This window comes from Penicillium vulpinum, assembly GCF_028829585.1.
Source record: "Penicillium vulpinum strain IBT 29486 chromosome Unknown utg000001l_segment0_segment0, whole genome shotgun sequence".
NCBI lineage: Eukaryota > Fungi > Ascomycota > Eurotiomycetes > Eurotiales > Aspergillaceae > Penicillium > Penicillium vulpinum.
The window spans coordinates 1,874,963-1,902,905 of NW_026643241.1; the positions used below are offsets into that span (position 1 = coordinate 1,874,963).

A 27,943-nucleotide genomic window follows, 5' to 3' on the forward strand; every position below is an offset into this window, starting at 1 on the left:
GTCGCCATTAAAGTTTTAAAATCACGTGGAAATCCACGTGTTGGGGTTCTTCAGGAACTGCGCTCTGATTGGCTGAAATCTAATGCCTTGGGATTCAGGCTATAAGGCTGATGAGGCCATTAGGATTCATGGCCATGGTCCGGTGAAATAACAAGAGATGATGCAATTTGTAAATAGCATATGATGATACTACAGGATCAGCCCCAACACCCAAACTGCTGACCTAAGTAAACACATCAGTAGCATACCGTTCCTTCGTCCGCAAATTATCAAAGAACTGCTCAGCAGCCTGATCCTCCTCAATCTCAGCAGTAGCCGGAGTCTCCCCCTTCTCCCTAAGTTCAGCATGCACCGCACGCCGCTTCTCAAGATACATCTCCTTGCAAGCCTCGCGAATACCAGAACCAACACCAGTACTACCACAAACATAGATGTTCGCACCTTCATCAAACAGCTTTACCAGCTCTTCACGGTCATCAAGCATGAGATCCTGAACATGTTTCCCTTTGCTTCCATCAGCCGGTCGACTATATGCCCAGCGAACATCGACAGCGCCCAGCGCAGCCCACTCCGCAAGTTCATCAGCGTGGATATCATCCTGACCCTTTGTGCGACAGCCAATATACAGCACCACCTTAGCAGGCTTGAAAGCCTCATTATCATGCAATTCATCTGAGTCAGCCGAGCTGCGACGGCCGCGGATTTTCTCCGCGCGGTCCATGACGAAGCCGCGGAATGGCGCGAGCCCGCTACCCGCGCAGGCCATGATCATTGGTGTTTCGAGGTCAATTGGCGGCTTGAAGCCTGAGTGCGAGGGGCGGACGGTGATGTGTGCGCGTTCGCCGGCTTGGAGCTCGGATAGATAGTTCGATGCGACGCCTAGGTATTGCTCGATGCTTTCGCTGCCTTCTGGGACGGTGTTGGCGAGTGCGGGAGCGCTGAGTACGCTGAAGGTTATTGAGCATTCGGACGGGTCGAGGAGCGGTGATGCTGAGATGGAGTATTGGCGCACGCGCATTGGTGGGAGCATTGCGAGGAAATCGCCAATCGGGAGCTTGATTGTTGGATAACGGGTTAGCAGGTCCAGTGGGCTGACGCGCTTCTTGACGATTTCTTCGGTGAAGCGGCTGGGGCTAGAGGCGATGTAGCGTAGTTCGGCTTGGATCTCTGCGTCTGAGATGGCGGCGTCGGCTAGGACGTTGAGATCGCGCTTCGATGCAGGCTGTGAGAGTTCGATGTAGGTGGATAGGAGCTCGAAGGCTGAGATTGGGGTGTCAATGGGGATTGAGGGAGACGCTGTTGAGCCTGAGGGCTTCTGGATTTTAATTACGGCGTCCCAGGGGAGGTCGAAGCGGCGGATTGCGCGACGGACGATTGCGCTTGGGTTTACGGGTAGGACTGCGAGGTAATCACCGCACTGGTAGCTCATGTCTGTCGGTAGCTTGAACTTGACCATTCGTTTGGCTGGGGCTCCGGGTGGTGTAAGGAGTTTGTTCTCGATGACGAAGCCTTCTTCCAGCTGGAGACCCAGGGTGGATGCACGCATACCCGAGCTCACTTCGACCTGCAACGAAGACTTCTGCTTGGGAGAGTTTTCAGGGCTAGCTCCGCCGAACTTGGCCATCACGGCCGGCCAGAATGAGGTCTCACCCCAGCCATCAAAGTCAGTGAACATGTCTGAGTTTGCTGCATCGGCGAGACCAATCTCACAGAGCTGGTTAGCTCCATTGTTCTTGGCTAGTTGATCGATGGCCTTAGGGACACGGTAGAAGGTGGACGACCAATCATGATGACCACAGCCGAACGCTGCGTAGTTGACACCTTCCAATTCATTGTCCTTTAGCCCACTGAGCCACTGGAAGAAGTGAGCCGCGTTATCTGGAGGCTGTCCTTCGTATGAAGCTGAGATAAAGACGACAGGGTCGTTCTTGGGAATATTCTGCATGGCCGAATCCAAAGAACTTGTCTGCGCAGCGTAACCGTATGCAGTAGCATCGTCAGCCAGCCTGCGGGCGAATGCCTCACAAGTTCCCGTATTGCTGCCATAGAAGACGTGCATTGGCTTTAGCTTGCCATCCACGGGTGCGACCTTGGGCTTGCGATCCCGGCTGCCGGCGCCAGTCTCTGTGGGTGCGGTAGCAGAGCCACTGAGCGTAGTGCTGAGCAGCGTAGGGTCGAGCCCCTCTCTCAGGGTAGCCTTCATATGGAAGTCCTTGGGCTTGATGGTAAGTGTCTGCTTGATGCGGAGGTCGTAGCTGGGGTTGTCCATCTGGAAGTTGAAGTTCTGCAGCAAAATCGCAACCACAATGAGAGCCTCCTGCCATGCAAACGGCCGTCCAATACAGCCTCGCATGCCATTTCCAAATGGCTTCCATGCGTTCTTGGGGAGCTTCTCGAAGTTTTCATCAAGCATCCGCTCTGGCTTGAACTCGTCGGCGTCGGGGCCGTAGACTTTCGGGTCGCGCTGCATTTTTCCAAGCATAAGTGCAATCGTCTCGTCCTTTTGAAGGACATATTTACCACCTCCCAGTGTGACAGGATCTTCCTGGTTCTTGGTGGGGTGGGGGTGGAGGGCGATCATCGGGGCTGTGGGCTTCAGACGCAACGTCTCGCGCATCACGGCGGTGATATATGGGAGCTTTGACATGTCATCAACAGTGATCTTGCGTTTGCCGATCACACAGTCGACTTCCTCTTGAGCCTTCTTGTATGCGCTCGGGCTCTTGAGGAGATAGTAGAACAGGAACGACAACATGCCGGAGGTGGTCTCGTGGCCTATAAAGTTTCAAGTTAGATCCGGTATAACACGCCGGTCCCAGGAGTTGTCCACTTACCAGCAATAAGGAATGTGATCATGTTGTCTACAATCGAATCATCTGTCATGCCCCGACCAGTCTGCGGATCGCGGCCCAGGATAAGCGCATTGAGAAGATCCTTCTTCTCGACAGGATTCTCCTTCCGTGAATCCACTAATTCCCGAGCTAGGTTCCGCAAATACTCGATATCACTCCAGTACTTATTGTTTTCCGAGGTAGGCAGGCTGTTAAACAAAGCAGGCCGAAGAGCCCGATTTCCAGACCCGGCCAGCAAACCAACCATTGCCTCAACGAATGGGTGCATTTCATCATGATAGAACGAGTTGAAGCGAGTGCCCATAGCACAAAGAGCGATGGTATCCAGCGTCAAGCGTGTGAAGTCATCCGTAACCTGAATAGGAACTGTAGGGCCAATCCGAGCCCATTTCATAACCAGTTGGGTGGCAATATCATACATTTCTGGATGCAAAAATTAGCCAACCTCACTACTTTCATGCCTGGTATATAGGTCTCTTGCGATATAAAAGGGGTACCCACCATCAAACATGCCGCGAATCATCAGTGGACCGAACGCAGGAACAAGAACGCGATGCGCAATAGCCCAGTTCTCTTCGCCAGGATAGTTCGCTGTGAAGAGACCGTCATGAACACCATTGCGGATCTCATGCAGACCGGCGGAAACCATTTTGCTGAAGCGTTCCTCGTCGCAGACTTCGTCTACTAACTCGTGGGAGCTGACGAATACTCGTGCTCTGCCAAACGTGGTTAATCGATAGATTGGGCCTGGAAGGTGATAGACACAGAGATATATTAGCCCATGTATTCGCAGTCCGCACCCCGAGTCATTCACGGTTTAGATCCATACCATAATTATCGGCCATCAGCTCGAAGCTGTTCACTGGCACCTCAGGCTCGATGTCATAGATGTTTCCCAAGAACGGGACGCCCCTTGGGCCCGGAATGGGGACCTGCTTGGTCGTCATGGTGTATTATGTACTCCTTTCACTTGAGGAGATGAATCGATTTGGATAATTGGGTTGTGTTGAAATTAGATGAATCACAAATTGGTGCAAGGTGGTAATGGCGGGGTTGGAAGAACCTGTACTCTTAAACCTGGTCGGCGTAATGCCAGGTGGGGGTCCAAGAAAGGTACACAATAGTTGTATCAAAATGTACCTCGAAGTTGCATGTAATGATGCGATGAAACAAGCTTAGAAGAATGAAAACAATGAGGTTAGGAGGACTCTAAACGTTTATATATATATAAGGAAAAGAGTGTGACCTCACCGAGTGTTAAGCCTCGGTCCCTTTTTTTTTTTTAGAATTGTATAATGACAACAGCTTTCATAAATGAAACTTGCACAAATTAAATTTCATTTGTTTCATGATTGGAATGCTACGGCCCCACGAGCGTGGAAGTCCAATCATGATGGTCATGTATCAATCGGAGAGGCCGATAATCTTCAGCCACAATTTTTAAATTCTACCGCCTGTCCGATTTGACGCGAACCCCGATGATGTACGTACTTTGTACTCCGTAGGGCACCTCGGCTCAATCTTAGTGTGAATCCACAATATCCCACTATATCCACAGGGGCTTGAAGGTCCGCCTCGCGGGAATATCCTCTTCGGGACCCTAATTAGTGGGCGGGGCATAGTTGCGCCGAGTCCGATTGCACGTTTAAACTTATAAAATGTGAGGAGTATTTGTGCAGGAACTTGCTCGAGGTTATGTGCAGGTTTGTGAATTCATCCTGCATGAGAACCCGAGGCGCATAAGACAAGTGTGATACACTAGGAATACGAGCGCCTGTAAGGTGAGCTGTCATCGAGGGGCTCCACCAAAGTCGTGAGTATTCTGAGTCCTAAACATATCGAGAATTAAAAAGGGCAAAGAAGCCCGTTTTATATGGCAAGATATATTTACAAATTGAGAATCAGATTGCAAATGAAGCAAAAGGTGGCCTGAACGCCAACGAAAGGAATTGTGATCCGAAGATCAAACAAGGGATATCAACAAAATGGGGAACAGAGCGAGTGGCTCTGCGTATACGCAAGACACAGAGAGGACGATGTATAAAACAAAAATACGGAAAGCCGGAAAGCCGGGACGAAAGGAAAAGGGACGTTATTCCGACTCCGTCGGCGATCACAAATGCCTAGAATTGATGTCGTCATGGCGGCAATCTGTAAGACCAGGCACGGCGCGAAGAAAAGCAAAAAAGGAATCACAGAGCTATTCATTATGGAGGTTGGAAAGCAATTTCGTCGGGTTGCTGGTGTCTGTACATGACAAGCCGGCTAGTTGCTGACCTGCTGGTAACCATTGTGCTGCTTCCACTCGCTCTGTCTCCAGTCCCTCTGGAAATTCTGCATCTCATCACGGCTAAGAGGAGTCGGGTTGTTGCCCAGGGCGTTCTCGAGACGGCCCTTGCGGCGCTGGCGCAGGCAGAAGAAGAGGAAGGCTGCGATGGCAATCGCGGCAGCAACGGCAGCACCAATGTAGATTCCAATGTGGGCTCCCTGGCCGAGATCATCCCACTTCTCGGACAGAGACTTTTCCTCGGGCTTGTTCAGTTCTTCCAGTGCGGTCGAGTTTCCTCTGTTACATGTCATTATTAATATTCCGGGTGATTCCAATCTGGGCGCACTTACTCTAACACCTTGATGCTCTGCCAGGAACCTGTGCGGTCTCCGTAGCTGTACTCCTTGCCAGAGTGGAAATCCTTAACACGCAGCTTGCCAAGAGTCATACTGAACGGGGCAGCATTCCAGTCGACAAGACCACCAGCCCACTCGATAGTACCCTTTGCCGCACTCTTCTGACCAGCGGGCCAGAGACTGAATTGCACACGGCAGGGGGTCTGCGGGTAGTTTTCGCCGTACAATGCTTTCGGGTCGGTATATAGGAGTTCGCGAACCATCTGGCCGTCAATCCACCACTGAAGTCTATCCTGGTCCCAGTATGTGGTGTAGTTGTGGAACTCTGTGTCTGCGTTCGGCACGTCGTGGAATCCACCGCGATCGAAGGTAGTATCGTTACCCTTGCCAAAGAAGTTGGACTGCACCTGGCTAGTGTTGTATCCTACCCATTCCCAATCGATCTCATCGAGATCGTCGGATTCCAAGACCACACTGCTGACCAGGCCTCCGCCCTTGGCCATCTTGACGTGGGCTTCGACGACTCCGAAGAAGATATAGAAGTTGGACTGAAGAAGAGTAGACTCTCCCTCCTTGGAGAGGGTGAACTTAGCTCCATCGTCTTCGTAATCGTAGGTGCCGGTGGCCATGTTCCACAGCTTTTCGTCCAAGGTCGTGTTGAAGTCCCATGTGTGTTCGGTGCCGAAGGCCGGATCTGCAGGACAATCCTTCTTCGTCGGGTCACACTCAGTTGAGGTTTGAGCGGTGGCATAGCTAGCCAAAGCCGCTAGAATGGCAATGCGAGAGAAAAACATGGTTGATGTATATAAACGATTGCTCAGGGTGCTGTTACACTGTCCAAAAAAAAGGGAATGGACACAAAAGACTCGAGAAACTCGAGAGACTCGAGATTCGATAAAGAGTGGATGTGCGAGTGCACGGTAATGAGTGTATGTCCAGCAAGATCGTAAGAGTGTGAGAAAGAGAACATCAAGAGAAGGGGAAATCCGCCACGACAGGCCAATTTAGACGCAGAGTGGACTCAGCATATTATAGGCTGGTGTTTTGGGTATTTTTTTTTTTTTAAAGTGTAAGGGGAAAGCTGCAGAGACTATGGTCGAGTTGACTAGCCACTCTAGGTTAGGGGGAGTTCCATTTTGGTGTACACTAATTTCTTTGAGCCATCCCCAGGGGTCTTGTGCCTTAAGCTAAGCCTCTTTGGGATTTGCCCAGTGTTTTCTACTCAAACTAGTTTGAGACGGACGATCCTGATTGGCTGTGAATTACCCACCGATTGGCTGATCGCAGAGAACCCTGATAAGCATCGAACAGGGGTACAATACTTTCCAAACACACATGTGCATACTCCAGGTTCTGTAATATTATAATACGTGAAATCGGTATTTGAACCCCAATGCCAAGATATATTATACCATATTAGGAATAGACTCGGAATATCAATATTCCTGCAAAATTACCTATACCGTATCTTACTCACAATACATGTATCGTCATTGTATACAGTGGCCATTATAGTGCATACTACATGTAGTAACTACCACAACTACTGGATAAACGTTCTGCGACATTCTGGTCGAAAAGCCTAGTCTCTACATATACTACGGTAAGACCCATGGACTCAACCAGCCACGAGAAGCTAGTGTCTCTCTTCCCGAGTGGCTCATGCTCATGCACCATAATGAACGTACTGCGCCCAATGCAACGGCCGTCTTTGATACTCCTCACTCATGGCAAGCGCCGAGGCCGCTTTGTGAAGTGCGATTGCGATGTCTCTGTCAGTGTATTGCAAAGTACCGCTCCGACAAAGCTCAGCGTAAAACGCCCCCGCAACCTCAACACAGACCTCGTCACCAGATGGCCATAAAGTTCCAATGACATGTCTGAATCCAGCAACCTGAAATCCACTCACAACGTGGAGCATCTCGTCCATCAAAGGAAATATATTATTCTCTGCAGTAGAGCAGGCAGAAAGGTATGCAATTTCCCCTTGCGTAGGGTTGCTTTCGCAAAGTTTCTCAAAGCTCAAGACATCCTGTGCTGGGGATTCCGGATCGGGTGAAGTTTCAGTGTCAATTGGAGTTTCGGTGTCGGTTGGAGTTTCAAAGCCGGGTGAATCGGTCTGTAATAAAAGACCACTTTGGGAAGGGTACATCCAGTCTGATACTCCATGACAGGCGAAATGGGCAATATTGCATTCAGGAATCTGGCGTATGACGCTTACAGAGTCTGGTTGGTCGAGAATTTTCGCCTGGACAGAAGAACCAAGTGTTTTCAAAACAGTAGACTTTTCGGACACTGCCCCAGGCAAGTCATCAGCGCCGGGTGTGTTTCCCATCGTGACCATAAGCAGCTTCCGAGGGCGTGCATCAGAGAACGAAGAGATAGGTGCCCGCTCTCTAGAGTGTATAAGTGCCTTGATTGAGATGGTATACGAAGATAAAACACGACAGAATGTGTTTTCCGTCGGTCCTGCAGAGAAATCGCTTGCAGCGTGAAATGGAAAGGAACTGGCAATTCCAGTTCCAATCCACCAGACTCTGGGTAGACTTTCGGGGGAGGATTGAACAGTATAGCCAAGTCGAGTCAGAATAGGCTTTACGCACTCGTACCAGAGCCAAGCTAAGAACTTGCGGTATTCTCTATTCTTCCTACCACGTTCGCTGGGCTTCGCCTGAGTTAGCTTCTTGTCAATCCAAGTCTGCGCTTGAGCGGCGTCAAATCGAGGAAGAGGGACAGAGCTTATCCCAGTTGATAAAACAATGATAGCGTCACTCCGTAGTTTGGAGACATTGACCACGATGATACTGCCTTCTGTAGAAGTATCTTGAATTTGCTCCTTGGTGAGACCCTGTTGAAAGGCGCCAAAGCCTGGAAGTTTTCGTATATCCTGTATGCATTTTTCAAGCTTCCCAATAGCCTTGGGTTGTTTTGTATATCTCCATTTACCCTCTTCTTGGCCTATAGGTCCCTCTCCCTCGGAAGGCGTATTCACTTGGACGCGGAGAGTTTCGTAAAGTGCACACAAATCGGGATAGGCCTCCCTTAGTTTGGTTGTATCGCTCCGGTCATCCATAAGCAGGCTGAGAATAACACCACGTCCATTCTCTAAAAGTCGTAAAGCATTGAAAAGGGGCTGTTTAGCTTGAATAGAAAAGGAACATCCCAACGTTGCTAGGCTAAAGAAGTGTGCGACGATCCATTGCCGATCTTGTATTGCTACAGACCTTGTATGAACAAGCTGGAGAAGGTCAATAGCCTGCGCAGATAGTGTATAGCCGCTTTGATGATCTCCTTGCTCGAGTAGGAGGTTAGCAGCTAAAATAGCAGCTTTGGAGCGGGCTAACGGCCGTGCTGCTGTAATTTGAAAAGCCTGCTGAGCCACTCGAGTTGCCTCCTTAAGAAACTCTATTTGCTTCGTCTCTCTGTATTGATATTCGAGCGTAACTCCGTGGTTATAGAGGGCCATTATAATATTAGGATGGTCGTCGGGAGCACCCTGAATTGCTTGCCCAGACATTCGACTGGCCTCTTCAAGGTCTCCTTTGTCTCCAGATTTTTCATATTGATGTCTGAGAATGATTCCAAGATTAGTTGACAGTCTGGCGTGGTCAGCGTGGTCAATAGGAGTAGCCTGAAAACCCCGGCGAGATAGTTGGATTGCTTCTTCGAGATCTTCTGGCCGACCTAACCGTTCGTATCGATTGTTGAGTAGTAATGCAAGATTGCTAGACTCCCCTATATTGTTTTGATAATTATCGGGAGTAAGCTGAATCGCCTGTCGAGAGACCCTGATAGCCTCGTCAAGAAACTTTGGGACGGCTGTTCGGTTGTATAGACGAGCGAAGTTAATTCCGAGGTTATTTAACACCGCCGCAAAACCGGGATCATTCTCTGGTGTGAGCTCGACTGCCCGGAGAAAAATGCGAATCGCCTGCTCAAGGTCTTCCATCTGCCCTGTTTGTTCGTATCGACGTCCAAGATTGAGGCCAAGGTTTGTAAAAAAGGTTGTAAGAGTGGGAAGATCATCGGGAACAAGCTCAACTGCCTGGATGTACACTTGAATTGCCTCATCGAGGTCTTCCATATTCCCCGTCCGGTCGTATCGATGTCCAAGCGCGATTCCGAGATTATTCAATGGAGTCCCAATATTGCCATCATCATTAGGCGTGGCTTGAATTGCTTGGCGAGATATCTCGATCGACTCTTCGAGGTCCTCTATCTGACCTGAAAATCTGTATAGACGGCTGAGCTGGCCGCTAAGGCTACCTAAAGCCGCTGCGAAAAAGGGGTCGTCATCGGAAGTGATCTTGATAGCCTGGCGGGATAGCCGAATTGCCTCATGGAGGTCCTCCTCTTGTCCTGTCTGGTCATATCGCCGTGTGAGCATACCTCCAAGGTTGAGCAATGGTCCGGGAGAGTCATCAGGAGCGATCTGGACCTTCTGGCGAAACACCCAAACCAACTCGTCGAGATCTTCTATCTGTCGTGTTCTTTCGTATCGACATGTGAGCCGGGTTTTAAGTTTGTCTAGAAACGTCGCAAAGTATATGTGGTCATCGGGAGTGTTCTGTAATGCCTGCCGAGATGACTGGATTGACTCATCGAGGTCTTCCACCTGGCCTGTTTCGTCATATCGCCTCTCTAGCATATGTCCAAGGTGCGTTAACATTGCGCCAAGAATTGGATAGCCATCAAGAGTGGTCTGGCCTGCCTCGCGGGATCCCCGTATTGCCTCGTGCGACGCCTCGATTGCCTTGTCCAATAATTCCATCTGTTCTCTTTGTTCAGAATCACCCCCTTCAGAACCACTCTCTTCAGGTTCATTCTCTTCAGGGTTGCTCTCTTCAGCTTGACCTTCTTCAGATTGATTTTCGAACTCGTCATCAGAATCGTTGTCTGACAGTTTGTGGTGTGAGAAAGCTCTTTGGAACATAGGAAGAGTAACAACCCACCTGAATCCTCTATCCCTGCCATCTCCCTGTATGTCTCATAATAAGCCATACTCATACTATTCAGGATGGCCCATAGAGGAGGCTCGTTGGTCTGATTATTGGTGCCAACAGCGTCACTGGCTTCGGCTTCCTCACCGGGGGAGGTTTCGTCACGCATCGCAGCTTCCCACATGGCCTCTACTGTTTCAAGGGATTTAACTGCCTCGTGGGCTTCTAAAATCTTGCGGCTCATCGAAAACTTCTGTACAAGATCTTGCTGGGCGGATTTGATCTCAATTAAAGCTTCATAATTCCTCTCCATGGAATCATGATAGTCCGAATAAAAGGGGTCATCTTCGGTTGTATTGGAGACCGCTGCCGAGAAAATTGCAGCAGCATCGCAGAGATGTTGGAAATTTCCTGTGCGAAGGTATTTCTGTTCGAGGCAAAGGCCTAAATCAGCCAACCAAGCCGAGTCCATATTGGATAGAATGTTGAATTATCTGGCTGTAGTCACTTGAATGGTGCTGGAAGATAGAGAGATCGAGGGGCCATGGGCTCACGCAGGGACTTTACCCAAATATAACCCCCAGTGATTCATGGTGTACATCTTAGGCTGACTGATAGACAACTGGTTTGCAGGCAGACACGTCAGCAGGCTGATAGTTGGAGGCGGCCCTGCCGCAGCTGGGTGGGGGCTAAAGTGTGCTAATACATAGTACTAGTTCCCATGCTCCAAACAAGAAAAAAGGGCAAGAAAAACAAAGAAAGAGCCCAAGAGCGTGGTCGCTCTGAGAATCGCTCCTTTGGAGCTGGTATGCGAGGCTATGTAACAGCCCTACAAGATTGGGACAATCATCAAGAGTGGCCTGAATTACCTGTTAGTATACTAGGATCACCTCGCCGAGGTCTTCTCCTCATTCATCTGACGAGGGCATTCAGCCTCATGGGTCATAGCGCGGCTGATCCCGTATCTCGCAACTTGACATCTGCCACGTCCCTATTCTCTCCTCATATTTCCCCGCAGGCCACACAATTTGATTCATCATTTTCATACTCCTCCAAATATCCGATTTACTTCAAAATGCGTAGTAGCGTTCTCCTCCCGCAATTCTTCCTATCACCGTCCGCTATCAAGCTAGGACGCTTCGTCACCAATATCGATGAGCCTCACCGATATTACCATGACCCAAAATCAGAGAATAGTTTCAGCATTATTGAGAAAGTTGCAACCCAGTACGACGGCGCCGACTCTCTTAGAACCCAACGTAGATTTGGTTCTGAGCTTACCGCCTTCCTCTCCTCCACCGTGTCAAGCCGTACGAATGCCTCGATCCACGTCACTACCAAACAAGTGAAGACCTACTATTTAGACAATAATGGAGAGTGGTTCCGTGATATTGTCAAATTGAAAGATGTCCGGAAGTGGATTGAGCGTACGATCGACGAGGGAGAGGATATATACATTGTGGTTGGCTACCACACTGTGTTAGATGCTCGAATTGCGGAGCAAGCACGGGAACAGAAGCTTTTGGACGGAAATCTGGCCATTCCACTTTCTAGCGCATTAGCCGCATCAGGAGTTGCTGTCCCATTTAGTGAGCTACCTGATCCTAGACTAGCCGGGTCTAATGGGCGCGCGGAAGACTTGCAACGGCACTTTGTGGCCCAAGGCGAGCAAATCATCGCGGTGCAATATCGCAAGGTCCGTTTCCGGTTTCTGTCAAGCAAAAGCGTCGACACTGCAACGCTATCTAAAGACGCAAGATGGGAGAGATATGACCGCCCTCGTTACCTTCAGAGTGACATGGAAGACATGGTAGAGGTCGAACTGGATGATGATCTGTTACTTGAAGGTGACCGTGACAAGTATATAGCAGGATCGGAGGAAATCATCTTTTCGAATATTGGTGTCGACATATGATCGTGATCTTGGTCTACCGATCGCACATCTAGCATGCTATATAGATCGTTACCTACATCCCGACGTATCTAATACAAGTGAATACACCCCGCCTCTGGTTATTCTGGGTACGAAACAATACAGGTCTGATAGGAATACTCCGGAAAAACATTAATATAGACTAGTGTGTCTTGGCAAATAGGGCTCAAGAAACAATCGAAGAGCGTGGGTGGTAAAACCAGTTACAGGACGTATTGTATGTGATTCAACACTGTTTTATCTGCATAGATCCCTTGGCTCAAATAATGCAGGATAAGACTAGCTTTTACCTCAAGCCTAGGCCACTCGAGGGAAAATCACTGCAATGAAGATCAAAGTCTCAATTGATAACAATCGCCACGGGGTAGTATCTCCAACATTGGACTCCGTACAGATCATCATGCATGTGCCCCTTGAACACATCATTTTGAAAATCAATAACAAAAGGCAACAATAATAACATATGGAGTGCGGAGTAGAATTTCCAAATTTCTACAGTTCCTGGGACCTGCCAAGTACTGAGCTAAATTTGAAAGAAGTTCCGCTCAGGAGGGGAGGTCCAATAACAGAGCCACCAAAAAGCCAAGTCTGCCCCCCAGTCAATAAGTGGGGATTTCTAATCCAAGTTTTTCTTTTTTCTTTCTTTTTCTATTCTTTTTCCCTGTGGGCCCATTCCCCTGTCTTACTTGCCTGGACGCCCACTTATTAACGCGCTTTCCTAACGAACGAACGATACTGGCTTAATGAATCATACACTTGTACCCTGTTATTCGTCGAGTCAGCGAAATGACAGGTGCAGTGTTTCTTGTACGGTGACCTTCGATGGACTCGGCTATCCCGGCTCAGGGGATGAGGGAATTCTGATCGATCCAACGCCACAGCCCGGTGGTGACACACAGCCAAGTCCTCTTGGTCCGGATCAAGGCAGTCCCTCAGTACTCCTACTCAGGTACCCGTCAGCGAGTTGTCCAATTGATCATGTAGACATAACCACATGTGCGGTGTGCATTCTACCGACTAAGTCATATTGTTCTTGACCATTCAATGGGATCTGAACTAAAGTTGTTTACGTCTAGCTAGGATTTCAAATCCAAAATCATGAATCATAAAATGCACAGACCAGGCAATTCATGTCAAAAATCATTTCTCGTCAATTCGTAAAAACTCGCAGTCATACTCCATACATATGTCATGTCTCATAATTAAGCTTGGCTCCGTCAAACATGTCCAGTCGCGTATTGATCCGTTCAAGACCCATGGCTATAAATACCGATTCATCCACTCCAGCAATTTCACATTTCTTATGTGTAATCTCCACTGGCAATAATTCACACTTCTGTCATGTAAACCTTGGCCGGTCGGCGTAAATCATCGCGATCCCTATACCGGCGTACACTGCGTACAGTAGTTGGCTTTTCGACGTAGTCGCCGTACGCTCCAGACCGACGGCGCTTTTTCCGTCCACGGGTACTCGTACTGCTGCGAATAACTGGAGCCCGGTAGCTGACGTCAGATGTATCACCGCCGCTCCACGCACCGGGGAGTCGGAATATGCGCCAAAGCCAGAGGATGAGGAGGGTGCCTGCGATCGAGCCGATCACGATACCCGCGATTGCGCCGCCACTTATTGTGCTTGGGCAGTTATCGCCGCTCGACTGCCGGGGCTCGAGCATGTAATTGAGAGGAGCCTGAAGAAGCAGAATTATTAGCTTTTAGATGTTCCAGAATATGCGATCCGTGGTTCGTTGTTCGGCCCGCGCGGGTGTTGGCTGAGTGAGCCACGGAAGAGGGGTCGACAACGTCAAATGGATATGCCCTCACCATAACTGCACCGTGTGGACTCTCTATTTAGCAATGCTTTTGATCTGATATCGGGGAACTGAAATTTCGATTCCTGGTGGCTGGCAATTGTATGCAGAATGCAGAATGCAGAATAGTGGGTCTCGATGCGATCTTGTCTTGACTCCAGCACCCAAAAAAAGTATAGATGATTGAGACGAAATCACCCAGACAACAGATGAGAAAGAAGAAAGAAAACCTAGAGCTGAAGCCTCACATTTTATTAAAATTGGACCCCAATCTCACAAATACCCCTCCCCTCTGCTCTCTTGATTGCGCACCCCAGCCTCCTCTTATCCCGCTTCTGACGTCAAGTGGACATCGGGCTTGGCGGCTTGAAAGAGCAGCGATCTTCCCTTTCATATAGCACAAACTTGGAATTCGATTCAAGGAACCCTTGTCTAGTGCCATTATTGGCTGCTTACTTTCATTGTCCTCGTAATTTCAGGTTAGATCCTGTCAATTGAGGATCCTACCGACCTGCGTGGAATACCTTGCCTTGCAGCAAACCAACATGCACCTGCCTAGGACTTACATGTGAGTGTGCATTAATGTACTTTGTAAAGCAAAATACTTCGTAGGCGGAGCAGCACCCTACAAGCCCCACGCTGGGGCTCATGGTTGGTGGTAAAATAGTATTCACAGGCAGGCTCTCCCATGTCATAACAATGAATGAATTACGTGGAAGCGACAGCTCGGCTGTTAAAACAGCGGTTAAGTAGCACCATAGAATGCTATATTATCATCTGTTTTGCCTGGTTCAGAGGTGTGACCTCACTTGGACATGAATCTCGTTGGAGCTATTGTGTACTAGCAAGACACTGGAGGATTCCAGCCTGCTAAAGTCGATCTCACAAGCCTGTTCCTTGAGCTTTTCCGTGATCGGATCTCGACTACTCATGTCTTTTGCAGCCGCGATGTACAGCTTACTGCTCGGTGTGATTGTGTACCGTTCATTCGGAAGAGGTGTGCATAGAACTGATGGACCGATGTCTTCGATCAATGTAGCAGAAACACTTAATCCAACCACAAATCGACCTGCGCTCGCCGAACAGAAAATCAACACCGTGCCCTACATGTCTTGATGGGCAGGGCCTTTTTCAAAGAATATGCGGAACGACTGCTCACCTGCAACTGCCTGCTTGGCAGTGAAATCCTTTTTCGTTCTAACGCAGAATGAACCCAGACCCCCTGAAGGGGTTGTTGGAGATGTCTCCGAAAACATTGGCGAGGAATGAGGTACAACCATAGCGCATGTTGTTCCGTATATCAGTGTTCCATCGTCCGCTCGGGTACCCAATTTCACGGGCACGCTATCCAACACTTCGAACTGTAACGAGTCATGTTTACTTCGCCCATCGAAGGTACCACATATTGCGAAGAGGGATGTGCTAGGCATAGTAAAGTAAGCTTGGCCTCCGTCGCCAGCGACTTCGCGGAGAACAAACATCACGTTCGTCTGGACGAGATGTGGTGCTGGGTTGATGGTGGGGGGTCCAGAGAAGACAACATAGGTTTGAGTCACCCCTGACTGATTGCAGATTGTAACACTATATTTGGGATCCATGGCTAAATGCTGTAAGAAAGAAGAAGAATGGGTTTAAACGAGATTAGATTTGGATGTGACTAGAATGTGGTTATCATTGAGCAGGTGCCACGTGAGTGGCTCTCGGCTGTAGTTTCCAATACTCGAGACGCACCAAACAGTCTGACACTGCATTGAGCATTAGTTAGCGCAGTTTGCAAAAAGTGGCTGAGTCTTCAGCTAGAGTCAAAACCGCACGTAGCTCGCTGCATTGATTACTACCTATCACCAACTATTTTGGAAAAGTGTCTGGATCATAAATTGGTATCCACTTGGCCTCAGGAATTCCTTCCATCACCATCATCGCCACCTTCATCGGATCCTTCTCTTTAGTTTCCAAGTAAAACATCGATCCATCCCCCAGGTGCCACTTGTAAAAGTCATCATTGGCATCTTTCAGCAGAAAGAGATCTTCATCCTTCTTCTTGATCACTGGCTGAAGACCACTCAGACTAAACTCGTCGCCGATATTGGGCCTATCGGGGTCGAAGTGCGAATCAAGGGGGAAGTCCGCAGGCTTGTTGCTCCAGGAGTAATATTCAAAGAATCTGGAGCCAAGAGAGAGTACACTTGGGATGGTCTTTTTGCGAGGCTCCCCGATGGGCTATGGAGACATTTTTGATTTAGCAAACATCATGCATCAACTCGAGTGTGGACATACATTGACTTCAACATTGTCACCTGGTCCACTTTGAATTTCCTATTCATGAATAAGCAAATGGCCACTCAGTAAAAGAGGGAAGACTAACAGGCATGTTTAGTGGTGATGTGTGCTAACGTATATGAGAAGATGGATCGGAATATGAAAGGATGAGAAAAGGGTGATGATGAGAGGGGGTGCTCGCCACTTTATAAATGTCTGAGGGTCAAGTTGAATTGGTAACTACAGACGAGGGGCCAATGATACTTTGCCATAAGTATACCTCATAGATTCCCTCGAGGTGGGGCAATATCTCAAGAAAAGCCGAAGAGGTTTAGTCAGAGTCATAAAGTGTCAACCTACTTTTTTCCTTTCAACTGATTATTTCATGATGTATTTAATCCACTAGAAGTGGCTACAGGTCTGTTCTACTGTTATTATTATTGATGCACGTATTATTCATAAATAAACAGACAGCGGTCTATTGATTGAGTTATTAACCAATGGAGTTGCCTATCTACATTTAATCCCCGTGCCCTCATCTCATCCATCACACTATCACATTCCGACCAGGCTGACATACGAGTCATTCCCACTACATATGCAAAGTCTGCGTGCTACCACAGCTTTACTCGTCCTGAGGGGTGATTTCGCCGTACTCGCCATGCTCTAGGACAATGCTGCGAGAGGCCCGCTTGCTGAAGTCAACCAATGTTGCCTTGTCAGCAACAGCGGCGACCTTGATCATGGAACCTTGCTTGTAGTCGGCGGTTGAAATCCAATATTTCTTGACAGGTTCAATCTGGTAGGACTTGTGACCCTGGGGCTTGAATGTTGCTGCAGGTCCACCAAGACCGGTGCCATCAAGGCCACCGCTGCCCAGACCGATCATCCAGTTTCCTAATAAAGACAATTAATATCAATTGAGAGGCTGGAAAGGATTAAATCAGATCTCACCATTGACCGCATCGGAATTTTTGATATCACCAGTGCGAATTTCAAAGGCATTGATTTTGCCACCAGGTTGAATGTGGTCCTCGCTAAAGACGGGGAACCCATCAACGATTTTCACAAGGAACGAGCTACCAGGTGTCTTGAGCTTGCCACTGTTTTCGGCAGTACCAAGGGTGACAGTCCTCGGCTCTCCGACAGTCACGGTGACTCCATTCTTTGGAGCTTTGTCGGCGGCACCGCAAACAGCAGTGTACTCCGTGCTGAATTCAAAAACAGCGGCGCCGTTGTTCGGAACCATTTTTCTCTGGAACACGTTCAACCAGATGTCCGAACTGACGACATCGTTGATTTTCGGTGCTTCGTTGAAAATAACGTAGTTCTGGGCAGAGCCAGATCGGTTTCGGAGGGTGATTTCGTAGATTGCAGACGTCATCTTGAAGAGAATTTGCAAAAAGCGTTGGGTAGTGGATGAATATTGATCACAAACTTGGAACTGTGAGAGAAAGTGTTGATATAGAACTCAATGAGGGCGAAGACTGCAGCCTTATATACCTTTCATCACGCTCTCACTCGGCTTCAACTGCTGCTCACAGGTAATATGTGGCATCGCTCACGGCAGAATCGCCGTATAGTCTAGAACAGTTGTACAGCTCGATCTCTCTCTTCTTTTCCCTTATCGTTCCCATTTCCTGTCTCATGTGAGGTTACCCTTCAACCTTCGTGTGAGACCTAGCGATAATTTTCAGCCACTATCACCGGAATTAGGTTTCCTGATGGGTAGTCGACTCCAAAGGATGTTGGCATGAATCCTTTGGTCTCGATGGTTGAAGTCAGAAAAAGCGCCTCTCGGTGATACCGAAACATGGAACCTTCCAGTATAATGCGCTAAAAAACCAAGATATTCACATTAGCCAGGAAAGTTCAGGTGTAAATTTAAGTGATAGACAAAACAGCCGAGTAAATTTCACTAGGTATTGGTAAAATAGCCCTTGGGTGGCTGGCTGGAGAATAAGCTAGGGCTTATCGGGTGCTTATCAGGTGTTCTCGATGGACGTTAAATAAGCAACAGTTGCGGGGATATGTGGGGTATATCACAGGGGGTCCAGCCAATTGATCGAAGCGGCCCCATTATAGTGCCGCTCTCCACCATGCACCTACACACCCCCTGCTGAATATTCAAGTTTTGTATGTGATGTGATTCTGCTTTCAACCCATTCATGATCTATATTCTCACCCTAAGCTATCTGTGAGTGATCTAGTCTTTGGGATGTCCAGGCCACACCTCGGGTAGAATGTTTTACTTCGTATACTATCGTCGGTCAGAATTTCCAAAATAATGAACTGCCTCAAAACAAACTAACAATCAGCTCTCATCTAGTCCAATAGACATGGCATATCTCATCACATAAGGGAGCTGAATCTTTGGACACTGAAATATGTTGAAGTTTGCGACTCGAGTCTGGGCCTTCCACATCAATGAGGCCCATCAAGCGGTGTATGCGTGGGTTAATGACAAAGTTCGGCTATTCGAGCTGGTAAAAATTAGCGACACAGGACAAACAAGTGTTTCAATTCAATTTCTTTTTTTTTTTTAGCTGGAAGGAATCACTAGCGATCGGTCTGATTGCTCCTTTCAGGATCACCAGCGCTGTTAATCTTAGAACCCATCTAATGAAATTTAATTCCATAGTCGAGCCGGCGGGTTTCAACAGTCGGACATTTCAACATAAATTCTTTCAAACCTAAGTCCTACCGAAACACGCAACCTATACCGATCCTAGCCTTTTCTGCTTTGGACTATTTATTCCTGTACGGCTATTTGAGTTGTGAAAATCCCGGTATACACTTGTTGATCTTTCCAGAATCTGCACTATGGCTACCACAATTGATTGGACCCAATTTGAAGCATTCGGCGGAACCTTGAAGAGGGAGACCATCGTTGATGAGCAATATGGGCCAGTTTCTGATTCAAACGGTGGTATCTCTGCCCTCAAGAAGCCAGACTTGAAGAGTATTCGGCGGAGCATTGGAAAGGTAAGATGGAAATTGAAATGCTACCTGTTGGAATTGAGTCGAAACTAACATTTCTATGGGATCAGTTCAAAAAATGGATTGATTTACTTCGAGACTCTGCCCCTGAAGCCTTAGAGCATATATTCGGGCCCTTCAAAGACTCTGCAAAAGAGGTACTTCAAACATTCTTTCCAGGAGAGTATGTGACCCAGGAAATAGCCTAAAATTGAGGGGTTGTCTTGTTAACAAAAAAAATAGTGGAACTGTACTGCGAGTCCGTGATAAGGAAATTGCTGGCCAGGAACGTGATGCAGATCCTCTGAATGTCAAATTTGGCGCAAGCAGCCCTGTTCAGGAACTGGAATTGGTGGATGCCCCCTCTGCCTTGGCATACCTATTTTCAGTTGCAATTCCACCACCGAATCCGACATGGAATGATTACTATCTGCCCATGCTGATCCTTCTGAGCAAATGCCTTTATTTGGGGTTCATTGATAGCTCAGAAGATGCTGGATCAAAACCTTTGAAATACAAAGAACGATTGACTGGGGTACCGATGATGGCTTGCATCATGTATACTGAGCGAGGCGATCGTGATTACAATCGATATATGTTTGGAAGCACATTCGCTGTCAGAGCAAAAAGTGTCGGACCTGGTCGGAGTCTTACCGACAAACAGCAAGTACTTCTAGATTCGTGGAGAAGAAGACTGATGAACCGGACCCTAAAGTCGCCTGACCCGTTCTCTCCATTTACCAGGCTGGCTCCTCTATTCCTCAACCAGCTATGTGGTGATCTATACATCAGACTTGTTGGCAACAAAACATTTAATCAAAGTGCGACCATAGCTTTTGAAACGATCAAAGTTCTCCAAATGGCGCTCACTCCAGGCCCCGCCGAAGAAATTGAGCGACGGAGCTTATACGCTATAGTTGAGTTCAAGGAGAAGATCGAAGTTTCACTAGTGGCTGCTATCCAGGGTCGGTTCAACAGTACCTACTACGAGAAGGAATACCGCTCCCAGCTGCGATTCTTGCTCAATGACTTCCTAGAGCTCACAATCATCCCGAAGCTTTTCCCAAAACGAGCTTCTGCGAATGATGGATTTGATCTCGCGAATCAAAAACCAGAGCCTGCGACAGATAAATATCTGGTTGCAAAGAAAATTGCAATGGAATCATTCTGGTCCACCGCTGTCGGAGCTATAACCAAAGAAATTGATCATTTGTTGTGGGACGTGGAATTGGACATATTGACGCCCAACTGCTCCGTCTGGGGTCGTTGTGCAGAAACATACTGCTTCAGTTGCATCCTGTACGTTGAAACCTCCTTGCAAAATCTACTTATTGGGCTCTTGGGCTGACATATCTAAAAAGAGGCAAATGGTGGCCGGGTAAGGATGAGCAGGCACCCATGTCAGGAGTGAAGGGTGTTGCGATGGAAGTACGCTCCATTGGACCAGAGCATCTGAATCCCTTTACAACTGCCACTGTGGGTACAACCAAAGGACAAGGTGGAGGTGTTTATCGACATCCGTGTGAGAATTGCGATGCCGCCATGTCAATTTACGGCATTCCACTTGATCAGTACAGAGCCCTTTTGGGGACCATTCCAGATCAGACATGGGTAGCGAAGTGAAATACATAGTTTCAGAAGGCCAACACTCAAGTAGTCTTCCAACCAATTCAAGATTTAAAGTTCCATCTCATTATACTCTGGTTTTGCCTTGAAATTTGTGTATTGCCATACTCGGCGAGAAGAGCCAACTAGTAGATCCTTAGAAATACATGATACAAGATCTTAGAGCTAGAAGGATCGCTAGAGTATCTGGAGCAACCAATGTGTGATAGATAATTCATCCAAACCCCGGAAACCCACAGCCGAGCTAAAACATTCAGCTTCAGCCCAGTTGACACTGATGAAAGCTGGGTAGGAACAGCCGACGCCGTGGACATATTGGTAGGAAAGCCCATTTATACTTTCGACTATGGTTACGCGTATTTTTGGCACGCCCACCGCTGTAGGTACTGAGCACACACTAGTGTCTCACTAGCTTGATCCTTCTTGACAAACTATGTAGTACAATTTATCTTTTGCACTGTGGAGTAATCAGTCTAGACTGTCTCAAAGAAAAAGTATGTTTATGGCTGGCTGCTTCATCGTTATAGTTAAAATCGTGATATTTGTGATTGGCCGTGCATATTCTGTGGTTCTATCATGGATGTTCTATTCAGCTACCCTTTCGCAGCCTCAGCTTCCACATCACGGATGGTATCTCTGAGAATTGGGTCAGATAAAGCTCGTCGGATAAGGATCAAGAGAGAATGAACGGTCAGATTAACCGATTTGCTGGTTTTCATCCGGCATTCATTGCCCGGAGTCACCCACCTGGGCGCATGGAACTGCTACGACCCACCTAAACAGGAATGCTGCGCCATTGCGCAGTCTGTGTCTGCTATCACACTTGTGATAGTAGTCAGATATGCTTTTGGAAGCATCGAGAGAGCTCTTACAGTTCTCTAGAGGTAATTCTAAGCGAATATTATGACCGCCAGCTTCAGCTTAGCCACATCAAGTCAGAAATGGTAGAAATTTCAATCTACTTTGGCTAGCGGAGCCCCTTCTTTACGCCTTAATTAATGGCAGGGCAATTTTAATCGCCCAGTAGAGCGGAGTGTATAAAACGTCTAGTTGCCTTGATTCTCTCGATCGTTGCCAAAAACCTCTCTTTCCAGTATTCTAAGAGAACCTTGAATATCGTTTGTGATCTCCCTTATAATATGTACTTTCCGTCACTACTTTTCTTCCTGTTGCCACTGTGCAATGCCTACACAGCCCTTCTATTCTACGGAGACGGGGGTGGATGTTCTCGGGGTTCTTTTGATGTGGTCAATGTTGGCGGGAACCTATGCGGCACATCGCACAACCCTAAACGTCTCTATGACGCTGCTCGTATGTTAGCGGATACATCAACCACTGGTGCAACTATGAGGGTGTTTTCGACCCTGGAAGACAATCCATGCGGCCAAATGATAGGTTCAGTCGGACCATTTAAATGTCTGACCACCGAGGTGGAAATGATAACCGGTGTTATGATCATTCCGCCAGTGCCACTTATCTCACTTCCATGGGCCAACAAAATATTTCACTACGGTGAAACGGTTGATCATGAACCTTGCGAGCACGATAAGGTCGTTTCGCATGGATATGTGGATGGTGCCACCGTCTATCAGATTCCCGCCGATAGTGAAATTGGCCGGGTCTATGATGCAATGGTTGAAGGAGAGGAAAAGCAGGCGTGAGTTCCTACTGTAAAAGCATCAAAGATAACATTTTTACTCACTAGTCGCAGGTTCATCAAGGCGCATGCTCATACGCAGCACGAAATCAGCGAGAGCCCATACCATTGGGATATTTAAGCCGTGATAGGTTTGATGTATGGTTTTGTCTTGACTATCAGAAAGAATGGCGGGGAGGTTAATGTTGACCTACTGTAGTTATTGCATAGCAAAGAGACCACAGGGTCGAAATGATGTTCTCGAATTGAGTTTGTGTGCCTATTTGTCTCATCGGCTTGAGAATGAAGTAATTGGATACTGGAGTTCCGCTACAAGTAAATATTGCGTATTATCAGAGGCACGCGATGCAGATCAGCAAGTCATCTGTACAACATATGGTCTGGAATTTCACAGCCTGGCCCCTGTTTTAGCTCTCGATTCCATATATTTCGACGAATCTATGTAACAAGTGAGTAATCCATAGAGAACTTCTCACATATAATTGCAGGTCCTTCATCCAAATATCAAAAACTTGGCACATCTTCTTAGTATTCGGTGTTCTCTTATCTTTCTGTTGGATAGCGTCTTCGTCTGTATGAGTGCCAAAAAAAATATAACAACTTTCTTCCAAATTTTTGCAGCGCTTCTCTTGAACAATCTCATTTTGCTGGGCTCATTACTGAATACACTCTCTACACAATCTTAGAAAAAGGCCGAAAGGATGAAGAATTCTGATGTAGAAATTACGAAACTTTGTTTTGAGGTTTTATTGGAGTGTTGTCGGAATATATATTCCCATAATGTACGATGACCGAAAGCTTTTATCCTACGCCACCCTGTGTGGAAGTACTTCGCCGTCTCTATCTGTGTCATCGCACTCTCGTGCGTTTTATCTTTGGCGAAAAAAAAGAGACTAGAAGATCGTGTCATGGAGTATGGGGCATGGCGAGAAGTGATGGTAGGAGTGAGAAGAGGTAACTATGTACGACTACTAGTAGTAGTAGTACTGCATACGTGTATTTAATTAAATTGAATCAGAGTGAAAAAAAAAGCAGTTGAAAACAGTCCGACTATGGAGTATATTAGGACTAGATTACTATCATCAAAAATGACTGCGCGTAAACTTTTTGGAACAACCTCCGGTTCAAGTGCAGAATTCCACCCTTCAATCACAGCTTTAGATGCTTTCTTTTCGATAGTCTCTGGAAGCCAATAGTGGCATAGACCCTCCGTATCATAAGAAACGCTCCCCCAAACCATAAATTTCGAGCTTTCCCGCCATTTTCGAATACAACTTCGAACAAATCCTGAAAGCTTTGGTATCCTCAGCGTCGGTGAATCAAAATGGCAGAAGTCTCATTGGTCCAAGTCACATTCTTCCAGTCTTTCAAAGTCCAGCCTCGGTGTTTAAGATGCCAAGCTAGCTTAGCTTCGCGCCCATGACGACCAGAGCGGTGTGCATCAACTACCATAGCCTCGGAAATGTCCAAGGGATATGAATCCGGGTCGAAGCCTCTTCTAAGCGCTCTTTTATATATTTTGTCAACGGCACGCTCCGAAATGCCAATCACCTCCAAAATATTATCAGCACTAGCACCAGTAGCTCTCATAGTTACTGCTACTGCACCCATAGCAATACCGTATCTCATAGTGAATATGCAGACAGCAGGTGAAGACGCAGATGGCTGGAGCAGATGCTGGTTTATGGAGATGATGGCGATAATGGTAGGTAGTGTGTAGTTCAGTACGGAGTAGAATGGGCTTGAAAAGAGGGGTAACACCACTATATATGTGCTAGTAGTGTTGTCTTCAAAGCAAATAAGAAAAATGCGGAAAATGTGGGGATCGGCTTCTCAGTATAGAGTACTAGGTAATCGGTGATCAGCACTTAAGTAACCTTCCAAGGTTGGAAGCAGTCAATCAATCAGTGAGCATTCGCTGAGCGCTCATTAGGTCGACCTGGTCGAGCACGTGATGAGCACTGGGCAGCCCTGGAGCTTAGCGAGTCTGAGCCAAGACTGAGATTCACGCATGTATGCATCTCACACAATGAAATTTCTTGTTCAGCATGCGGGGAAGGAATATAACAGGCGATTCAGACCACGTGGTGGAAACGTCCTTGGAAATTGTCCGAGGGACCAAATGAGTTACCACTGTACTCGGTTGTATATTTGCATAGTGTAATCTGTCCCAGATAATTTGCGACTTATCTCAGACGGGCTCAAATATGAAAAAGAAAAAAGGCTATCCAGTCTATTCTAACATGCCCGAAGACCTAATAATCATTATCAAATCGGACATGTCCAGGAGAAGGCGGAACCTCCCCGGTCTCCCATGCCTTCGCATTATCCCCAAGCTCAAATTCAATCGTGCCGCCATTCGTCATAACATCATCGTGTTTGAACCAGTTCTTTTTCCATGGCTCGTCATTTATCTTAACACTCTGGACATAGTACCCTTTCTCTAGACCAGATGCGGAGATGCGCAGCGTCTTATTTCCATTGATCGTCATGTTGAGATCTGGGAACCACGGTGATGAGAGAAGATATACAGGCTGCGTGACAATCGGATAGATCCCGAGCATTTGCCATAGGAGCCAGGAGTTCATAGCGCCAGCATCGCTGTTTCCAGGGATTCCGTAGGCAGCATCCTTGAAACTGTGCATGCGAATGGGTTGTCAGCATGAGTCTAGACGGTAGGGGAGAAAAGTAGGCTAACTATTGGGTAGCCAGGCTACGTGACTGGTAAACACTCTTGGCTTGATTATTGATGTAGTTGTAAAGATATGGCGTAGCGAAATCGGGTTCGTTGCTACATTACGAGTAATCAGTGCTTTTGCTTTGCTAGTGGTTTCTCCAGTACGTACCCAATATTCATCAATGTGTCAATGCCGGCGCCATTTACACCAAGGCTTTGAACAGACATGTTTGGTTTAAACTAGAGTTGAGTCAGTAGCTGATTCCTCCTGTCGGGTTATCATTCTGGCTTACCATCAGGTCCAGTCGTGATTCGAAGGTCTTGGGTCCTCCCATAAATTTTATGAGAGTCTTCACATCGTGGGGAATGACGAAAGAGTATTCTAACAGAGTGATATTAGTTGTGTTTCAAAGTGGAATAGGTTATAGGACTGACCCCATGGAGTACCCTCATAAGTATAATCCTGCCACTCACACTTATAGCAGTAGAGCGGATCATATCCGCTGTTATTGAAAGACCCATTGGAGAAGCGAGGTGCCAGAAATCCAGTGAAGTCTAAGCTCTTCACATCTGGATTCCAGATATTTTGCCATCCGGCTGATCGGTTGAGATACTTCTCCTGGTCACTGGGCATTTCTCCAGCGGCGACCTGACTGACTGCAAAATCATTGAGGCTGTATTCAACTGTGCGTGATATGCAGCGCGTGTTCCGATCTTGTGACACGTATCCAAGTTCCTTCCAATCATTGAGCGCACCACGGCCTTCTTTCGTGCTTGCTGTAAAGTCTGTTGGGTCAAATGTATTGTACGGCGTTACTTCCGCGTCCTTTTTCATGGCTTCATAGCCCTCTGTCCAGTTGATTGCGCCCCTTAAGCCTTTGACATAGGCATCTGCTAGCACGTTGTCTGCATCAGAGCCGCCTTGGACTAGCCCGTTCCAGTTTCCCGAACGCCCTTCTGGCAAGTATCCCGAGTGTCTGAAAAATTGAAATTAGTGAGAGATAAATTACTGCCATTCTTATATCCTTACTTCCAGATATCAATCAAGGCTCGTATCATTGACTCGTAGTATTCGGGCTGGAAAATATGGTAGAAGCTGACCGTACAGCGGAAGATGTCCCCTAAATCATCAGTCAGAAATCGCCGTCGGAATTGTAATGAGCCTACCCACACATTGTGTAAAAGTCATCCCAGTAAGGCTCCGCCGATTCCCACAAAGGGTTCTCCTCTGCTCGGTCGGAAGGCATCAAATGGATGAAATACAAAGAGCTGTACAACAACCTAACATGAGTCAAGTTGGCAGAGTCATCCAGTGGCACTTGAATCTTATTGAAAACATCTTTATTCCACTCCTTCACAGCAGCGGCTACTGTGTCGCCCAGATTCCACGAGGGAATTTCTGTTTGTATATATGAGCGGGCCCGGTCAGTGGATATGAACGAGATACCGACGCGCGAGCTGATATGTGAGGCAGGGCCATGGTTCCAGCTCAACAGCAATCCGATCCGGTTGTTCATTGGTCCGGATGTTACTTTGCTGGATGTGTTTTTGTATGTTGGCTCACTTATCCCGCCGTTGGCTAGATTCTGATAGCGTGGCATATGATCTGTGTTCGCGCCAGAGAATGTCTGGGAATTGTCTGGGGACTTGGAGAATTCTCCGTAGAAGTAGACAGTGAATGGAGCACCTGGCATTATCTAATAAGGTACCGCCGTGTGTAAGTGAGCGTAGAACTCACCGTTATTCCAACCTCCAACATACGTCCCATACCCACTGTATGCCTTGCCATCGGCTTCCATCTGAATCTCACCTCCAGCAAAGAATTGGCCATTTGCCTTTCCAGGGTTACCGGGTAAATACTATCGGCATCAGCCAAGTAAGTACTGCTCGAATAGAAAATCCAAATCAACATACATGGGAAACATCTACAAGGATATATTTCTCCCCATCAGGAAAAGAATATTCCATGATGCCAGCATGGCGCGACGCCGACAATTCTACCGTGATTCCATTCTCCAAATGAGTCTTGAAATAGCCCACTTTGGCAGTATCTTCACCCACCTATTTCCAGGTCAGTTCCTCTTGTCACCGTAATCAACTCTAACTGCAAAAAAAACAAAAAGAAACCACATACCCTCGGCTGACTGTAAGTCAAATTATCAAGCACGTTGACCGGTGAATCCACAGACGTCAGCGGCATCTGTGAGACTAGCCCATACTTTGGCGCTCCACCAGTTCCACTCTCATGCATCATACTTATACCCGTGACATTCCCATCGGGGGTCCATCCGCCATTCAGAGTGGCAGTGCTCCAATTTGCAGCAGTCGAGTCAATTCCAACCTTGACCACACCGAATGGTAGTGCACCCCCCACGAATATATCGCCTCCTCCGAAAGCTGTTCCAGGATCAGGGCCTTCCGAGCCGATCAGCGGATTCACATACTGTGAGAGATCTACCTGCGTTGCTATTGCGGATATGGCGTAGAGGAATAATACTCCTGGAACCAAGGGCAGTGTAGGCCGCAGATGCATGGTGTACTGTATATTTGCGATTCAAATTAAATACTACGAGCCAAACTCCGTATT

General features: G+C 47.5%; 12 protein-coding genes across 12 annotated transcripts; 3 read left to right on the forward strand and 9 right to left on the reverse strand.

Annotated features, from left to right (window-relative positions):
* Positions 1-223: 223 nt before the first annotated feature.
* N7479_000692 (bifunctional cytochrome P450/NADPH--P450 reductase) lies at positions 224-3,799 on the reverse strand (the record flags this gene model as incomplete). The annotated part of the gene is made up of 4 exons (XM_057248390.1): positions 224-2,775; positions 2,835-3,275; positions 3,354-3,599; positions 3,682-3,799. The coding sequence occupies 4 exons, from the start codon at positions 3,797-3,799 to the stop codon at positions 224-226; spliced, it is 3,357 nt and encodes a 1,118-aa protein (XP_057112822.1).
* A 1,318-nt stretch (positions 3,800-5,117) lies between these two features.
* On the reverse strand, positions 5,118-6,271 carry N7479_000693 (glycoside hydrolase family 16 protein; the record flags this gene model as incomplete). Its single annotated transcript, XM_057248391.1, has 2 exons — positions 5,118-5,418; positions 5,472-6,271. The coding sequence occupies 2 exons, from the start codon at positions 6,269-6,271 to the stop codon at positions 5,118-5,120; spliced, it is 1,101 nt and encodes a 366-aa protein (XP_057112823.1).
* Positions 6,272-7,143: 872 nt separating this feature from the next.
* On the reverse strand, positions 7,144-10,889 carry N7479_000694 (CHAT domain-containing tetratricopeptide repeat protein; the record flags this gene model as incomplete). The annotated part of the gene is made up of 2 exons (XM_057248392.1): positions 7,144-10,373; positions 10,430-10,889. 2 exons carry the CDS (start codon positions 10,887-10,889, stop codon positions 7,144-7,146), a joined length of 3,690 nt encoding a protein of 1,229 aa, XP_057112824.1.
* Positions 10,890-11,492: 603 nt separating this feature from the next.
* Positions 11,493-12,332, forward strand: N7479_000695 (uncharacterized protein; the record flags this gene model as incomplete). The annotated part of the gene is made up of 1 exon (XM_057248393.1): positions 11,493-12,332. One exon carries the CDS (start codon positions 11,493-11,495, stop codon positions 12,330-12,332), a length of 840 nt encoding a protein of 279 aa, XP_057112825.1.
* Positions 12,333-13,678: 1,346 nt separating this feature from the next.
* On the reverse strand, positions 13,679-14,023 carry N7479_000696 (uncharacterized protein; the record flags this gene model as incomplete). Its single annotated transcript, XM_057248394.1, has 1 exon — positions 13,679-14,023. The coding sequence occupies one exon, from the start codon at positions 14,021-14,023 to the stop codon at positions 13,679-13,681; it is 345 nt and encodes a 114-aa protein (XP_057112826.1).
* Positions 14,024-15,261: 1,238 nt separating this feature from the next.
* On the reverse strand, positions 15,262-15,756 carry N7479_000697 (uncharacterized protein; the record flags this gene model as incomplete). The annotated part of the gene is made up of 1 exon (XM_057248395.1): positions 15,262-15,756. The coding sequence occupies one exon, from the start codon at positions 15,754-15,756 to the stop codon at positions 15,262-15,264; it is 495 nt and encodes a 164-aa protein (XP_057112827.1).
* A 250-nt stretch (positions 15,757-16,006) lies between these two features.
* Positions 16,007-16,529, reverse strand: N7479_000698 (uncharacterized protein; the record flags this gene model as incomplete). Its single annotated transcript, XM_057248396.1, has 3 exons — positions 16,007-16,378; positions 16,436-16,474; positions 16,524-16,529. The coding sequence occupies 3 exons, from the start codon at positions 16,527-16,529 to the stop codon at positions 16,007-16,009; spliced, it is 417 nt and encodes a 138-aa protein (XP_057112828.1).
* Positions 16,530-17,042: 513 nt separating this feature from the next.
* Positions 17,043-17,801, reverse strand: N7479_000699 (uncharacterized protein; the record flags this gene model as incomplete). The annotated part of the gene is made up of 2 exons (XM_057248397.1): positions 17,043-17,314; positions 17,372-17,801. 2 exons carry the CDS (start codon positions 17,799-17,801, stop codon positions 17,043-17,045), a joined length of 702 nt encoding a protein of 233 aa, XP_057112829.1.
* A 1,439-nt stretch (positions 17,802-19,240) lies between these two features.
* N7479_000700 (uncharacterized protein) lies at positions 19,241-20,744 on the forward strand (the record flags this gene model as incomplete). The annotated part of the gene is made up of 3 exons (XM_057248398.1): positions 19,241-19,402; positions 19,468-19,580; positions 19,640-20,744. 3 exons carry the CDS (start codon positions 19,241-19,243, stop codon positions 20,742-20,744), a joined length of 1,380 nt encoding a protein of 459 aa, XP_057112830.1.
* Positions 20,745-22,161: 1,417 nt separating this feature from the next.
* Positions 22,162-22,683, forward strand: N7479_000701 (uncharacterized protein; the record flags this gene model as incomplete). Its single annotated transcript, XM_057248399.1, has 1 exon — positions 22,162-22,683. The coding sequence occupies one exon, from the start codon at positions 22,162-22,164 to the stop codon at positions 22,681-22,683; it is 522 nt and encodes a 173-aa protein (XP_057112831.1).
* A 1,301-nt stretch (positions 22,684-23,984) lies between these two features.
* On the reverse strand, positions 23,985-24,308 carry N7479_000702 (uncharacterized protein; the record flags this gene model as incomplete). The annotated part of the gene is made up of 1 exon (XM_057248400.1): positions 23,985-24,308. The coding sequence occupies one exon, from the start codon at positions 24,306-24,308 to the stop codon at positions 23,985-23,987; it is 324 nt and encodes a 107-aa protein (XP_057112832.1).
* Positions 24,309-24,934: 626 nt separating this feature from the next.
* On the reverse strand, positions 24,935-27,889 carry N7479_000703 (GH92 family glycosyl hydrolase; the record flags this gene model as incomplete). Its single annotated transcript, XM_057248401.1, has 10 exons — positions 24,935-25,316; positions 25,378-25,470; positions 25,526-25,596; positions 25,650-25,738; positions 25,792-26,333; positions 26,387-26,477; positions 26,528-27,043; positions 27,095-27,215; positions 27,271-27,417; positions 27,491-27,889. The coding sequence occupies 10 exons, from the start codon at positions 27,887-27,889 to the stop codon at positions 24,935-24,937; spliced, it is 2,451 nt and encodes an 816-aa protein (XP_057112833.1).
* Positions 27,890-27,943: the final 54 nt, after the last annotated feature.